Genomic DNA, 16,137 nt, shown 5'->3' on the forward strand with positions numbered 1-16,137 from the left:
TCATATGTTACTATATTGAAGTGTTTGTTTTTTAAAAGAAGAAGAATAGGGAACCCTGGGTGGCGCAGCGGTTTGGCGCCTGCCTTTGGCCCAGGGCGCCATCCTGGAGACCCGGGATCGAGTCCCACGTCAGGCTCCCAGTGCATGGAGCCTGCTTCTCCCTCTGCCTGTGTCTCTGCCTCTCTCTCTCTCTCTCTCTCTCTCTGTGTGTGACTATCATAAATAAATAAAAATTTAAAAAAATATTAAAAAAAATAAAAAATAAAAGAAGAAGAATATGGAGGCCATGTCCTCTTGAAGAGAAATCAGCAGTATCCACCTCAATCTAAAATAAATTCTTGGCACACAGTTGTAAATATTAAATAAAGAAAGAAAAGAAAAAGAAAACGTGGCTAAATAATCACATCCCCACTAAGCGACAGTATCATTGAACAGTGAACAGATGAGACTGATTGTGATGACCACAAACATCATGAAGGTAAGAAGACATCTCTTTATTATGTTTCCCCAAGAGACACCTGGCAGTGTCCTCTTTAATAACCTAAAATAACATACAAACATGTCATCAAGGCCAGTTAAAAACTGACACCTGGTTCTCACAGTTTAATAACGAAGACTATCAAATAAACATTTACAGTTACAAGAACATGAGGGAACTAACTAACCCGGGTTAGTTATAAGTATAACTGATGTATTATATAAGTATAATAAAAACAAAACCTATCCTGAATACGTAAACAAAGTTATAGTTATGCAGCAGCTGAAATCTCATCACAAAACTACGTTGGAATAGCATGTCTCGGAAACTATGACTATTTCAGAACTATTTAAAATAAATACATAAATTAAAACTAGAGAAACAAATATAGTCTGAGGTCAACATTTTCAAAATGAACAAATGAAATTCATGACATATGTTTGGCTGTCACAATCCTTCGGGTTCTAATTTTATATTTTTGAGGTAATTTCCTCCTCACCTGTGTCCCAGTGCATGAAAAATGGGACCTCCAACCTCTACCTCAGCAGAGATTCAAATTAAGTAATGTGAAATATTTGATGGTGGCCCAGGAGGGGATGGACGTGAAAAAACCCTGGTTTCTTATGGTCTCTCCGTGGACTCCTCCATGGACTCCCAGCTCCTAGGAGTGCAACATGATAACTCCATTGAGCTCGTTCTGGAAGGTCCTGGGTTCTTCTAGATTATCTGTGAAAGAGACTCCTGTGTTCCTGACTTCCTACTGAAAAGATGCGTCTCCCCGGGGCTCAGGGATCTGCAATTGAGAAAGAGAGGAAGGACATCAGATTGCAAGGAGGCAACTCTCCAGATACAGAGATTATTCACCTTCTCAGTCCATTGTAATCAGAGTTGAGACGAATGTATAAATCCACTTTATCCCTAATCATTCGTCCTAAACCCCAGTTCATTTTCAAGTATGACTTCTGGACTTTGGTGATCCTGGCTCCAAAAACTTCTTCATGTACCTAAGAACAGGCCCAGTCATCTACTTTATAGCCAGGGCTCTAGGTGATTCTGTTCAGGGACCAAAACAAACAACCTTGAGAGAATGTTGCTTTAGACTGGACACTCACCTTGGTCCTTTTGTGCTACTTAGAGTCTGAACTAATCACCATACCGCAAACATCACTCACACATCAACATCATGAACCATGAGTCTGGACTCATGCCTAATCCCCCATTCTAACCCTAGATCCCCATGTTTAACCATAACACCTAGTCCTAAAGTTGGTCAGTGCTATGCGGTCTGAATGTTTGTATCCCACACGCACACCCCAAATTCATACATTGAGATCGTAACCCACAAGGTGATGGTGCTAGATGGGGCCACTGGGATGATTAGGGCATGGGTGGGGCCCTCTTGAATGGGATTAGTGCTCTGATAAAAGAGACCCCAGTGACCTAGCTCTCCCCTTCCACCATGCGAGGACACAGCCAGAAGGTGGCAATCTGCAACCCAGTAAAGGTTCTGACCAACCCAGTAAAGGTTCTGACACTCTGATCGCAGACTTGTCCCCTCCAAATTGTGAGAAGTAAATGTCTGTTGTTCATAAGCCATCCATCCACTCTGTAGTCCTCTGATGTAGGAGCCTAAATGGACTAACAGAGCTATAGTTCACATGAGTTAAACCCAATCTTTACTTAATCCTCTACCCAAATCAATAAGTTTGTGTGTCGATCACAATAAGCCATGCTGAAACTATTATTTCTTAAGCTTCACTTGTTCTGACAAACTTCCTTCACCGAAAACCTGAGGGGAAAGGTATAATTGAACAAAATGGGACACTGGTCCGGAAGCAGGCAGGGGACGTGGAAAATGCACAGGCAATCTGGCCATAAGCAATGTGCTTGAAAGGAAATTTGGATGAAAGCATAACTAGACATAATTTCTCTTGTATTACTAGATAGGTAGACTCTTCCATCAAATATCCTACTGTTAGACAGACATATACTTTGTTGTAAATAAGTCCCTGTGGTTGATACCTGTGAGGGATGAAAGGCCAAAAATGAATTAGAAAGTCTGGGGATCCCCGGGTGGCTCAGCGGCTTGGCGCCTGCCTTCGGCCCAGGGCATGATCCTGGAGTCCCGGGGTCGAGTCCCACATCAGGCTCCCTGAGTGGAGCCTGCTTCTCCCTCTGCATATGTCTCTGCCTCTCTCTCTCTCTCTCTCTCTCTCTCTCTCTCTCTCTGTGTGTGTCTGTGTCTCTCATGAATAGATAAGTAAATTTTTTTTCTAAGATTTTTCCTTATTTATTCATGAGAGGCACGGAGAGAGAGAGGCAGAGACCCAGGCAGAGGGAGAAGCAGGCTCCACGCAGGGAGCCCGACGCGGGACTCGATCCCGGGTCTTCAGGAGCAGGCGACACTAAACCGCTGCGCCACCGTGGCTGGCCCGCTGTGCCACCGCGGCTGCCCTGGATAATAAAATCTTAAAAAAGAAAGAAAGAAAGTGAATACACAATTTATGGAATCAACTGAAAACTTACTCACTTTCCACAGAAAATCAACATTTCATGAAAGCTATCATTTGGGCCCCATTGCCGTGAATGGAATTATTTCAGCCATGCCTCTGTGACAAACTGGTTTTCCCTAGTCTGGCCCCCACACATCTCCCTGAGGTCATGCCTATGTGTGGTTGTGAGCATGTGGCTGGGACCTGAGTCAGCGTCTGGCTGCGTGGCTGCTCGACTTTACAGTGTGTGGGAAGGCTCATGTGTGGGGCAGGGGAGAGGAGCGTGGTCTAGCAATTGGATTCCTCAGATTTCCTCAATACACAGTAAGTCATGGTGCCTGGACCCGTGAGGACACAGACATACCTCCCCTCAGGCCGATGACCTCGGGCCTCCATGGTCCCTCTAGGGTATGAGGGTGCGATCTCGCCCCCACACCCACAGATCTGGATCGAAAGCCTGGATCTGGAAGACAAACAGATCCCTGAGAAGACAACCTCCAGGTGGACTCCCCCTCCCTCCCACTCTCCAGGCTCTAATTCTTTCTCGTCCTGAATCCCGTGTCCCTCCATGTCCCCCCCCCCCCTCCCATTGTCCCACCCCAAATCCCCACAGCCCACCCACCTCCTCGCACTCTTCCCTGGACACCCTGGTCTTCCAGCCCATGGATCGGATGAATTGCAATCGCAGTTTGTGGAACAAGGGACGCTGGGAACGGTTCTTCCCATAAAGGAATGAAAAGATGGCTTGTTTGGGGGCCTGGTTGTCCTCTTCCATATCATTGGCCAGGTAGCTGGAGAAAGACATGAGGTTGCTGGTCAGGAGCAGGACAGGAAGGACCCCCCACCTGAGCTCAGCTTCCCAGAAAAGATGCAGTCGGCTTCCTACCCAGCGTCCTAGAGCGCCCCCCCCCCACCCCCCCCCCCCCACCCCCCCCCCCCCCGCCCGATCAAGAAGGCATGGCTGGGCAGAGACTTCTCCCGCTTTGAGGAGAAAGACAACTCACCCAGAAGCTTGAGGGCATATGCTGCTCTGTTTTCCCATCCCTGAGCCCACCCCCTTCCCTTCAGCCTGTCTGTGCACACACCTGTCGCCCTGTGGAGCAGGGGCATGTATACAGCTCCTGCTCTATTTCTGTAGTCCTGGCTTTCCTCCCAAATGACTAATATAGGACTGGGTTCATGTAGGTGCAGTAATTCAACATGCACTTCTTGTTTCTCTCTTCCCATCGCCTCATGGTCCCTGGCACATCAGATGTACTTTATACGTTTTTGTTGAATGAATAAATGAATGCTTTCTCTCACGGTCAGGGGCAATACTGATTACCTCGAGGACCTGACCTAACTTAAACATTTGCAAAAAGTAAGGAATTGTGCTGAGTGTTTTTGAGAGCATGGTAATATTTTGACAAGACCTGCCTCAACAGGCGTCTAGTGTAATGGGATTGGGGAAGGGGGGAAAGGGGCAGAAGGGGGTAGTGAATGAGAAATAACGGTAGTCCAAAATACCCATGAGACTAGAATTTTAACAGAAGTGCTACTAGGGTGCAGACGTCAGGGAGGTTAGGGGGGGCATCTGAAGATTGTGGGGTTGGAATCAATCTTGTGGAAAGGTCGTTTTCTTCAGGGAGACGTGCAAAATCACCTAGACAGGAAACACAGTATAGAAACGGAGGGAAGGGTACTTGGAAGGATGAAACACGGAGAGGGCGAACAAGTTGGATGGAGACGAGGGGGTTGGAGCTAAGCTGGAAACTCTGACCTTGACCACTAGCACCCCTGGCCCATGAGATTGTTATGGAGCGTAGAGCAGGAGACGATGCTTTGGAAAGACTTCAGGCATATAGCACCCACTGGCTAGGGACGGATTTGTAAGAAACACCAGTGGGAGCCTTTACGACAGATCTGTGCTATGCCTTGAGGCTGAATTGAGGCATTTGTGCTGGGAATGCAGAGGAGGAAGACAGTTATGCTTGGTATTGCCATGGGAAGAAGACAGATCTCAAGGATCAGAACTGGCTGCTGCTTGAGCCTAGTTGCTTGGGGCAAGGCAGCATCTGTTCTTTCCTTCACTCCTCTTTGGAGACTTTTTGTTTCCTTCTCTTCAGGGGGTCTCTTAGCTGATGTTAGGGGCATTTGTGTTTACAAAGAATAGTTTATTAAAAAAAAAAAACCACTATACTCTAATCCTACTGTTTTTATACACAGACTAAACAGCTCAAATAAATAAATAAATAAATAAATAAATAAATAATAAAAAAAAACGGCAAGATTTCAAGAGTTACAAACAGGTTGAAAAAAAGAGCCGATAGATCAGAGTCCCACTTCTACCTTCCTTCCTCCCAGGTTATTGACTACTGCTGATGGATGAGGCAAAATACTCACAGTGCCAGGAAGAAATGAATTCGCTGGTACTGCCAGGAGAAGAGACCAGCGCGGCTAAAATAGGCGATGACCATGGACAAGAGATACTGGCGGAAAGAGGAGAGAAGCCGTCATAGAAGGGTCCCATCCTGGGAGAGGAAGACCAGTGAGGTGAGGGGACAGGAGGCTGGAGCAGGTGGTGCCTCTTTGACATGTTGGGTGAACCTGCTTCTTTGGTGTCAGACAGTTGGTTACAAACTGGGGAAGGCAAGGGAGGAGTTTCTGGTGCTCCCAGGATGGCTAGTTGTGCTGGTTTGAGGGCTTGTGTTTAGGACAGCCAGCTTCAGGAGGGTCTTTGATAAGCTGGAGCCAAAGGAAGCCCCCCAAGAGCAGAGAGGCAGAGGGACTTAAGGTAGCAGCAGCCAGAGGGGCACACCTGGTGCTCAGGTCCCAGGGGATCTGCAAAAGCCACGAGGTCCCCGACCAGAAGTCTTGGTAGGCATGAGGTTGGAGAGAGGGTTGAGGAGGCATTCCCCTGCCCCAGGACAGGTGTTGGAGCAAGAGTCTATCTTAGTGGAGAACAACAATACCTTGTCGGATACTCTCAGATCTTTGTCCCAGGCCAGAAATCTTTTAATGACCGGATCCTCTGTGAAAAGAGGGCAGATGTCCTGTTGGCCACTGGAATGGGGTTACTGTGGGAACGTTCCAGAGCAAAGAGAACAGTACCTCCCCTGGGGAAGTTTCAGGATGTAGCCAAGGGTGAGGCTGATGGGCAGAGGGGAGAAAAGACCATGGACTGGCCAAGAGAAGTTGGCGGCTCCCCCTTGTCGGGTGACTCAGAGGCAGGCAGGTGTCAGCAGTGCATCTGCAGGATGGGATCTGAAGTAAATAGTGATGCTGTCTCATCATGCATGGATGTGCCACTGCAGAGACCATAACATCATCCGCTGTCATTTTCTCATTCCACAGTGGCATCGGGGTACAAAGATGGCCTGTCCTCCCCTCCCCGCCCCTGCCCCGACACAGCCGAAGGCACTTAGACTCAAAAGGCCAGTAAGCGCTAAGATGTCTCAGGAGTGCAACTGCAGCTAAGCTTTCTCATCCCTCTGTCATTTTTAAGTGTCCCCGATGAGGGGTCAGTATGGAGTCCTCCAAGGATGGAGAGAGAGAGCTCAGCGACCTGCAAAGAATTATTTTCCACTGGAAAAGCGTAGCCATTGGAAGTTTCTTGTGTTTTCAGGAAAAAAGAATAAGGTTGGAGGGTGCTGTTCCTACCGAGCAGCCTGCTGAACGCCTCGTGGTGCTCAGGGAGCACTGAAGATACCCGCTGTCTCTTCAGCTTCATCTTGAGTCCCCTCAGTGTCTCCACCACCCAGATGTCGTTGGCCTCAGGGGCTGTCTCCTCATCGGATTCGATGTCTCTCTTCCTTCCGCGGGACTGAGGCAAGGGGCAGGGGGCTACAGAGGGGGCTGAGTGAAGAAACCAGGCTACAGTACAAAGCTTCTTCTGTCTTTGGAATTCAGCCACGCTTTCCACACCCCCAAACCCAAACTCCCTCTTCATTCTCTGTAGCCTCATAGGCGATTGGCCTCTCCAAAACCACCTTTCATCTTTGTCCTTCGTTCGTATGCATTTGCCCCCATTCATCTTTGCCACTGTTTCATACCTCCCACCACGCCCTCAAAACTCTTCCTCATAGATCATTTCTCCCATGAGGATAATGGGATAATTTCCTCTCTTCCTTTATCTCCTCTTTGGATCTCATCTCCTAACCCTCCTTCCTTGCTTCCTGGGTTTTCCTGCCAGTGGGATACCCTTGTCCCCGGCTACCGTGCTCTCTTCTCCAATCCCTGGCTATCTGAATCTCTCCTGTCACGTGCAGTCTAGTCAGACACACCTTCCTGGCTTCTGTACCCATTTGTACTCACTAGTCAAGCCTGTCAAGTCCCTTCTCCCTCCTGCTTCCTCACCTGATGGTCCTGGGCTTTCTTCATCTACCACGGCCTCCGGGGCGTACCCTGATGTGCTAGGCTGGGGGCTCTGGCCCTCAGACTGGGCGGACGGTTGACAACTGGCCATGATTTCTCCCAAGCTCTTTGTGCCCTCCCAGGAGACTCAGACCCTCCTCTTCTCAAACTCCCCTTCTGGCTTCTGGGTGAACCCAAGCCCTGTTATCCCTTCTCTAAGCTGGGGCCAAGCTAGGAGTATGGACATGCTCTGCGAAGATGCTCTTGTCCACCTCCGTTGCCAAGAAGCACGGAGTCCAGTCTTTCCAATCAGGAAGGTCAGAAGCCTCTGATGTCATGCACCATTCCAGCCTGGCAGCCATTTTGAAGGAAGACACGTGCAACTGCGAGACCGCGGTCCACTTCTGGAGTTCAGGATCAAGGCTATCTCATGTCGCCGATCCAGCCTGCAACCATCCTCCAAAACTGTCCTCGGGGTGTCTGGATCACTCTACTCCTCTCCAGCACATGCGGGGCTCTCTGCATCCTTCTATTCCTGTTTCAGGGTGCAGTCTGGCAGGAGAGGGAGGAAACAGACGAGGGAAGGTAAGATCTTACAAGAGTGAAATAAGTATGTAGGGAAGGTCCAGGCACATGGACTTGTTGGATTGAAAAGCTAGTTTACGTCGCTTAATTTGGCAGAGCTCTCTCACTTGTTTTACTGATGCTGTGTTGGGGATTCTGTGCTGGGGGAGCATTCATGCTCTACTCTCCGGTGTCCCTGAGCCCGAGAGGTATTTTGGGAGCCTTCTCCTAGAAAATTGTACGTGTGCTCCCACACACATCAGATGCTGTCTCCGATTTCAGAAGTCCATGGATCACCCAAAACCTGCCCCTTGATTGCACTTAATCAGCTCTAGCTTGCATGTAAAATTTTGAGCACGTGTATTACCCTTGGCCTAGGAATTTCACTACTCCTTGTGTATCCTATGGATAAAATGTGACGTGCCCACAAAGGCTGAGTGGAAAAACCTCCAATTGGAGGCAGAATCTGTTTTATTGAGAAGGTGGGAAGCCCCCAGGAGCACAGATGCAGTCACAAAATAACTGACTGGCTGTCCTGTAGTATCAGGGGAAGCTTCTTCCACACCTCGTACCTCCTTCCTCTGCTTTTCACCTGGGCATCTGAGTCTTGCTTGCTCTTTCCTTCTTTTGGTGATAAAAAAACACACCATAAAATACAGCATTTTAATCATTGGTGAGCGTATAATTAAGTGGCCTTAAGCACGTTTGCGCTGCTGTGCTGCCATCAGCGACTTCCGTCTCTAGAACTTTGTCATCTTCCCTCAAACTGGAAGTCTGCACCCATTGAAGCCCCATATCAGGCTCCCTGCTCATGGGGCGCCTGCTTTCCTCTCTCCCCGCTGCTTGTGTTCTCTCTGTCACTCTCTCTCTCATTCAAATAAACGAATGAAATCTCAAAAAAAAAAAAAAAAAAAAAATCACACAACAACAACACCTGCCCTCTCCACTAAGTCACAGCTAGCCAGGGGCTGCTCACCCTGGCCTGTCATTCTCTAGTGAGTAATGGTTTCTGTGTTTCCCTTCTGTGACCCTTCAGACCTAGAGACACCCTAGGAAGACGGCTTGCAGTGCTAACTCACAGAACAGAATTCTGGGATGGGGAGACGGGAAGAGGTTCTGGATACCGACTTCGGAGATCTGGTGTGTGAAGCTCAGTATTAAAGGTAAATCTTAGTCTTTGACTTTTATACTCCCCTGCACCCTGGCTGACATATACTTGGTGGGTCCCAACGTCAGGTTAAGCTGTATCGTCTGTTATTATCGCCTCTTTGAAATGTTCTGAAATGGTGTCTACATACCAATTTGCCCATGTTTGTTTGCAAATCTTCTTTTGAATCAAAGATCTATCCTTCATAAGACATTTGCAGGAGGAATGTCTCCTCCTTTTCTTTGCTGCATTGAGAGAGCAGGGTCCTAGGATTTGTTTTTTAGAAACAAGGATTGTGAAGCCCAAAAGACCGAAGCGGACCCCAGGATTCACTTCAGCTGTTTTGATTCAAATCCTGTAACCTATTCACTGTGTCCCCTTCTCTGTGTGCCCAGACTCCTGAGGATAGACAATCTGGAGGACATAAAGCAGGAGATAGAATACCTGTCTAAAGGATGGGGGTGGTGGGGAGGTGGGAACGAAATGGTTTTGTTACAAAGCAGCCTGTGCCCCTAGGCAAATCCTTCCTTCTTCCAGGTCCCCATTTCTTCACCTATAAACTAAAACACTTAGATAAGATAATCTGTAAGGGTTCTTCCCTTACAGCATAACCAAGGCAGTGAGAAAGCCAATTTGACATGACCAGGTATACAAATGCTAGGGTTGAATTGTGTGCCCCCTCGCACCCCCACCACCCCATTCATGTGTACCATCCCCTGGTACCTCAGAATGAGATTGTATTTAGTGGTGGGGTCCTTATGGAAGAAATCAAGGTAAAGTGGGGTCTGTAGCATGCTGTCCTTTATGACGGGAAAATAGGGGGGGTGGCGCCTGGGGGGCGCAGTTGGTTGAGCATCCAACTCGATTTTGGTCCAGGCCCTGCTCTCAGGGTTGTTAGATTGGCCCCACATCAAGCGCAAGAGAGGTGTCTGTTCCACACCAGAGAGAGGAGTCTGTTTCTCTCTCTCTCTCTCTCTCTCTCTCTCTCTCTCTCTGTCCCTCCCCCCTTTGCCCCTCCCCTGGCCTGCTGGTGCTCTCTCCATGAAATGAATGCATAACTTTTTTTTTTTTTTTAAAGGGAAAATTCGGACACAAACATCCAAGTAGAGAGAAGAGTGTGTGATGACACAGGGAGAGAAGACTGACATCTACCAGCCAGGGAGGGAGGATGCAACAGCCCCTCCCCCACAGCACTCAGAAGGAACCAGCCCTGCCCACACCTGAATCTCAGACTCCCAGCCTCCAGAACAGTGAGAGAATGTATTTTTGTCGTGCCCACACCTGAATCTCAGACTCCCAGCCTCCAGAACAGTGAGACAATGCATTTTTGTCGTGAACGCCTGAAAGCTGCCTGGTCTGTCTTACTTTGTTACAGCTTCCCTGTGGGCAGATCCAACCAGTATTTGTGAAGAAGAGGGAATTCAGATTTGACAGTCACTTTCCTGATACTTCTGCTGCCCCTTTCCCTAAAGCAAGAGGCGTCCATGTCCGGAGGCTTCAAAGAAGAACCGGTTCTTTCACACAGATTAGAACCTTGAGCTTTCTTAGCCCCTGGCATTTCCTGGTCAAGGTGACTGTGTTCATTTTGGAAAACATGGTGGAAAGACTTCAAGAGAAGAATGATTTACAAATCTTGAAGATGGGTGCCAGTTAGCTTAATAAAACTGATGCATTAAAGAGAGAAAAATAAACGGGAGCAAACCGAGGCAACTACTTAGGAAATTAAGGGTGGGAAAGGCTTCTTCAAAGACAGTGTCTAAACAGATGAAAGGTATGAAGAGGAACTGAACGATTTGAACGCAGAAACAATATCCATATGACAGAAAATAAAGTAAAACATTAGGTTAAAAAGATCACTGACTTGGGTCGTCTGGGTGGCTTTGCAGTTGGGTCGCTGCCTTCTGGCCAGGGCATGGTCCTGGGGTCCCGAGATCTAGATTGGCCCCCGTCGGGCTCCCCTTGGGGAGCCAGCTTCTCCCTCCCCCTGTGTCTCTGCCTCTCTGTGTGCTTGTCTCATGAATGAATGAATGAATGAATGAAGCTCGATGATAAATTGGGAGAAATATTTGTGTTTTTTCCAGATACAAAAAGAGAAAACTTTTTATTTTAAACACTAATGAATGAAGAGATCTTAAACATTATGAAAAGATGCAGGTCACCACTAGCACCCCTGGCCCATGAGATTGTTATGGAGCGTAGAGCAGGAGACGATGCTTTGGAAAGACTTCAGGCATATAGCACCCACTGGCTAGGGACGGATTTGTAAGAAACACCAGTGGGAGCCTTTACGACAGATCTGTGCTATGCCTTGAGGCTGAATTGAGGCATTTGTGCTGGGAATGCAGAGGAGGAAGACAGTTATGCTTGGTATTGCCATGGGAAGAAGACAGATCTCAAGGATCAGAACTGGCTGCTGCTTGAGCCTAGTTGCTTGGGGCAAGGCAGCATCTGTTCTTTCCTTCACTCCTCTTTGGAGACTTTTTGTTTCCTTCTCTTCAGGGGGTCTCTTAGCTGATGTTAGGGGCATTTGTGTTTACAAAGAATAGTTTATTAAAAAAAAAAAACCACTATACTCTAATCCTACTGTTTTTATACACAGACTAAACAGCTCAAATAAATAAATAAATAAATAAATAAATAAATAATAAAAAAAAACGGCAAGATTTCAAGAGTTACAAACAGGTTGAAAAAAAGAGCCGATAGATCAGAGTCCCACTTCTACCTTCCTTCCTCCCAGGTTATTGACTACTGCTGATGGATGAGGCAAAATACTCACAGTGCCAGGAAGAAATGAATTCGCTGGTACTGCCAGGAGAAGAGACCAGCGCGGCTAAAATAGGCGATGACCATGGACAAGAGATACTGGCGGAAAGAGGAGAGAAGCCGTCATAGAAGGGTCCCATCCTGGGAGAGGAAGACCAGTGAGGTGAGGGGACAGGAGGCTGGAGCAGGTGGTGCCTCTTTGACATGTTGGGTGAACCTGCTTCTTTGGTGTCAGACAGTTGGTTACAAACTGGGGAAGGCAAGGGAGGAGTTTCTGGTGCTCCCAGGATGGCTAGTTGTGCTGGTTTGAGGGCTTGTGTTTAGGACAGCCAGCTTCAGGAGGGTCTTTGATAAGCTGGAGCCAAAGGAAGCCCCCCAAGAGCAGAGAGGCAGAGGGACTTAAGGTAGCAGCAGCCAGAGGGGCACACCTGGTGCTCAGGTCCCAGGGGATCTGCAAAAGCCACGAGGTCCCCGACCAGAAGTCTTGGTAGGCATGAGGTTGGAGAGAGGGTTGAGGAGGCATTCCCCTGCCCCAGGACAGGTGTTGGAGCAAGAGTCTATCTTAGTGGAGAACAACAATACCTTGTCGGATACTCTCAGATCTTTGTCCCAGGCCAGAAATCTTTTAATGACCGGATCCTCTGTGAAAAGAGGGCAGATGTCCTGTTGGCCACTGGAATGGGGTTACTGTGGGAACGTTCCAGAGCAAAGAGAACAGTACCTCCCCTGGGGAAGTTTCAGGATGTAGCCAAGGGTGAGGCTGATGGGCAGAGGGGAGAAAAGACCATGGACTGGCCAAGAGAAGTTGGCGGCTCCCCCTTGTCGGGTGACTCAGAGGCAGGCAGGTGTCAGCAGTGCATCTGCAGGATGGGATCTGAAGTAAATAGTGATGCTGTCTCATCATGCATGGATGTGCCACTGCAGAGACCATAACATCATCCGCTGTCATTTTCTCATTCCACAGTGGCATCGGGGTACAAAGATGGCCTGTCCTCCCCTCCCCGCCCCTGCCCCGACACAGCCGAAGGCACTTAGACTCAAAAGGCCAGTAAGCGCTAAGATGTCTCAGGAGTGCAACTGCAGCTAAGCTTTCTCATCCCTCTGTCATTTTTAAGTGTCCCCGATGAGGGGTCAGTATGGAGTCCTCCAAGGATGGAGAGAGAGAGCTCAGCGACCTGCAAAGAATTATTTTCCACTGGAAAAGCGTAGCCATTGGAAGTTTCTTGTGTTTTCAGGAAAAAAGAATAAGGTTGGAGGGTGCTGTTCCTACCGAGCAGCCTGCTGAACGCCTCGTGGTGCTCAGGGAGCACTGAAGATACCCGCTGTCTCTTCAGCTTCATCTTGAGTCCCCTCAGTGTCTCCACCACCCAGATGTCGTTGGCCTCAGGGGCTGTCTCCTCATCGGATTCGATGTCTCTCTTCCTTCCGCGGGACTGAGGCAAGGGGCAGGGGGCTACAGAGGGGGCTGAGTGAAGAAACCAGGCTACAGTACAAAGCTTCTTCTGTCTTTGGAATTCAGCCACGCTTTCCACACCCCCAAACCCAAACTCCCTCTTCATTCTCTGTAGCCTCATAGGCGATTGGCCTCTCCAAAACCACCTTTCATCTTTGTCCTTCGTTCGTATGCATTTGCCCCCATTCATCTTTGCCACTGTTTCATACCTCCCACCACGCCCTCAAAACTCTTCCTCATAGATCATTTCTCCCATGAGGATAATGGGATAATTTCCTCTCTTCCTTTATCTCCTCTTTGGATCTCATCTCCTAACCCTCCTTCCTTGCTTCCTGGGTTTTCCTGCCAGTGGGATACCCTTGTCCCCGGCTACCGTGCTCTCTTCTCCAATCCCTGGCTATCTGAATCTCTCCTGTCACGTGCAGTCTAGTCAGACACACCTTCCTGGCTTCTGTACCCATTTGTACTCACTAGTCAAGCCTGTCAAGTCCCTTCTCCCTCCTGCTTCCTCACCTGATGGTCCTGGGCTTTCTTCATCTACCACGGCCTCCGGGGCGTACCCTGATGTGCTAGGCTGGGGGCTCTGGCCCTCAGACTGGGCGGACGGTTGACAACTGGCCATGATTTCTCCCAAGCTCTTTGTGCCCTCCCAGGAGACTCAGACCCTCCTCTTCTCAAACTCCCCTTCTGGCTTCTGGGTGAACCCAAGCCCTGTTATCCCTTCTCTAAGCTGGGGCCAAGCTAGGAGTATGGACATGCTCTGCGAAGATGCTCTTGTCCACCTCCGTTGCCAAGAAGCACGGAGTCCAGTCTTTCCAATCAGGAAGGTCAGAAGCCTCTGATGTCATGCACCATTCCAGCCTGGCAGCCATTTTGAAGGAAGACACGTGCAACTGCGAGACCGCGGTCCACTTCTGGAGTTCAGGATCAAGGCTATCTCATGTCGCCGATCCAGCCTGCAACCATCCTCCAAAACTGTCCTCGGGGTGTCTGGATCACTCTACTCCTCTCCAGCACATGCGGGGCTCTCTGCATCCTTCTATTCCTGTTTCAGGGTGCAGTCTGGCAGGAGAGGGAGGAAACAGACGAGGGAAGGTAAGATCTTACAAGAGTGAAATAAGTATGTAGGGAAGGTCCAGGCACATGGACTTGTTGGATTGAAAAGCTAGTTTACGTCGCTTAATTTGGCAGAGCTCTCTCACTTGTTTTACTGATGCTGTGTTGGGGATTCTGTGCTGGGGGAGCATTCATGCTCTACTCTCCGGTGTCCCTGAGCCCGAGAGGTATTTTGGGAGCCTTCTCCTAGAAAATTGTACGTGTGCTCCCACACACATCAGATGCTGTCTCCGATTTCAGAAGTCCATGGATCACCCAAAACCTGCCCCTTGATTGCACTTAATCAGCTCTAGCTTGCATGTAAAATTTTGAGCACGTGTATTACCCTTGGCCTAGGAATTTCACTACTCCTTGTGTATCCTATGGATAAAATGTGACGTGCCCACAAAGGCTGAGTGGAAAAACCTCCAATTGGAGGCAGAATCTGTTTTATTGAGAAGGTGGGAAGCCCCCAGGAGCACAGATGCAGTCACAAAATAACTGACTGGCTGTCCTGTAGTATCAGGGGAAGCTTCTTCCACACCTCGTACCTCCTTCCTCTGCTTTTCACCTGGGCATCTGAGTCTTGCTTGCTCTTTCCTTCTTTTGGTGATAAAAAAACACACCATAAAATACAGCATTTTAATCATTGGTGAGCGTATAATTAAGTGGCCTTAAGCACGTTTGCGCTGCTGTGCTGCCATCAGCGACTTCCGTCTCTAGAACTTTGTCATCTTCCCTCAAACTGGAAGTCTGCACCCATTGAAGCCCCATATCAGGCTCCCTGCTCATGGGGCGCCTGCTTTCCTCTCTCCCCGCTGCTTGTGTTCTCTCTGTCACTCTCTCTCTCATTCAAATAAACGAATGAAATCTCAAAAAAAAAAAAAAAAAAAAAATCACACAACAACAACACCTGCCCTCTCCACTAAGTCACAGCTAGCCAGGGGCTGCTCACCCTGGCCTGTCATTCTCTAGTGAGTAATGGTTTCTGTGTTTCCCTTCTGTGACCCTTCAGACCTAGAGACACCCTAGGAAGACGGCTTGCAGTGCTAACTCACAGAACAGAATTCTGGGATGGGGAGACGGGAAGAGGTTCTGGATACCGACTTCGGAGATCTGGTGTGTGAAGCTCAGTATTAAAGGTAAATCTTAGTCTTTGACTTTTATACTCCCCTGCACCCTGGCTGACATATACTTGGTGGGTCCCAACGTCAGGTTAAGCTGTATCGTCTGTTATTATCGCCTCTTTGAAATGTTCTGAAATGGTGTCTACATACCAATTTGCCCATGTTTGTTTGCAAATCTTCTTTTGAATCAAAGATCTATCCTTCATAAGACATTTGCAGGAGGAATGTCTCCTCCTTTTCTTTGCTGCATTGAGAGAGCAGGGTCCTAGGATTTGTTTTTTAGAAACAAGGATTGTGAAGCCCAAAAGACCGAAGCGGACCCCAGGATTCACTTCAGCTGTTTTGATTCAAATCCTGTAACCTATTCACTGTGTCCCCTTCTCTGTGTGCCCAGACTCCTGAGGATAGACAATCTGGAGGACATAAAGCAGGAGATAGAATACCTGTCTAAAGGATGGGGGTGGTGGGGAGGTGGGAACGAAATGGTTTTGTTACAAAGCAGCCTGTGCCCCTAGGCAAATCCTTCCTTCTTCCAGGTCCCCATTTCTTCACCTATAAACTAAAACACTTAGATAAGATAATCTGTAAGGGTTCTTCCCTTACAGCATAACCAAGGCAGTGAGAAAGCCAATTTGACATGACCAGGTATACAAATGCTAGGGTTGAATTGTGTGCCCCCTCGCACC

The 16,137-nt window shown here is 48.4% G+C and overlaps 1 protein-coding gene and 1 long non-coding RNA gene across 2 annotated transcripts; one reads left to right on the forward strand and one right to left on the reverse strand.

Moving 5' to 3' along the window:
* Positions 1-5,313: 5,313 nt before the first annotated feature.
* Positions 5,314-10,866, forward strand: LOC140598280 (uncharacterized). Its single transcript, XR_012000552.1, has 4 exons — positions 5,314-5,502; positions 6,304-7,887; positions 8,903-9,029; positions 10,092-10,866. It is a non-coding gene; the product is annotated as an uncharacterized lncRNA (long non-coding RNA).
* An 850-nt stretch (positions 10,867-11,716) lies between these two features.
* On the reverse strand, positions 11,717-14,280 carry LOC140598062 (uncharacterized). Its single transcript, XM_072751284.1, has 4 exons — positions 13,663-14,280; positions 13,047-13,452; positions 12,359-12,417; positions 11,717-11,875 (listed from the first exon to the last, which is right to left on the reverse strand). Exons 1-4 carry the CDS (start codon positions 13,849-13,851, stop codon positions 11,786-11,788), a joined length of 744 nt encoding a protein of 247 aa, XP_072607385.1. The 5' UTR covers positions 13,852-14,280; the 3' UTR covers positions 11,717-11,785.
* Positions 14,281-16,137: the final 1,857 nt, after the last annotated feature.

This window comes from Vulpes vulpes, chromosome 3, assembly GCF_048418805.1.
Source record: "Vulpes vulpes isolate BD-2025 chromosome 3, VulVul3, whole genome shotgun sequence".
Classification (NCBI taxonomy): domain Eukaryota; kingdom Metazoa; phylum Chordata; class Mammalia; order Carnivora; family Canidae; genus Vulpes; species Vulpes vulpes.

Bases quoted from the DNA above. Each gene is read 5' to 3' on its own strand.
- LOC140598062 (XM_072751284.1), bottom strand. From the start codon at position 13,851: ATGGCCAGTTGTCAACCGTCCGCCCAGTCTGAGGGCCAGAGCCCCCAG. The intron at 13,453-13,662 runs TGACTAGACTGC...GAAGAGTTTTGA, and splicing joins AGAAGCCAGGAAGGTGTGTC to GGGCGTGGTGGGAGGTATGA. The intron at 12,418-13,046 runs GTAGGAACAGCA...CTCTTTTCACAG, and splicing joins GGCGTTCAGCAGGCTGCTCG to AGGATCCGGTCATTAAAAGA.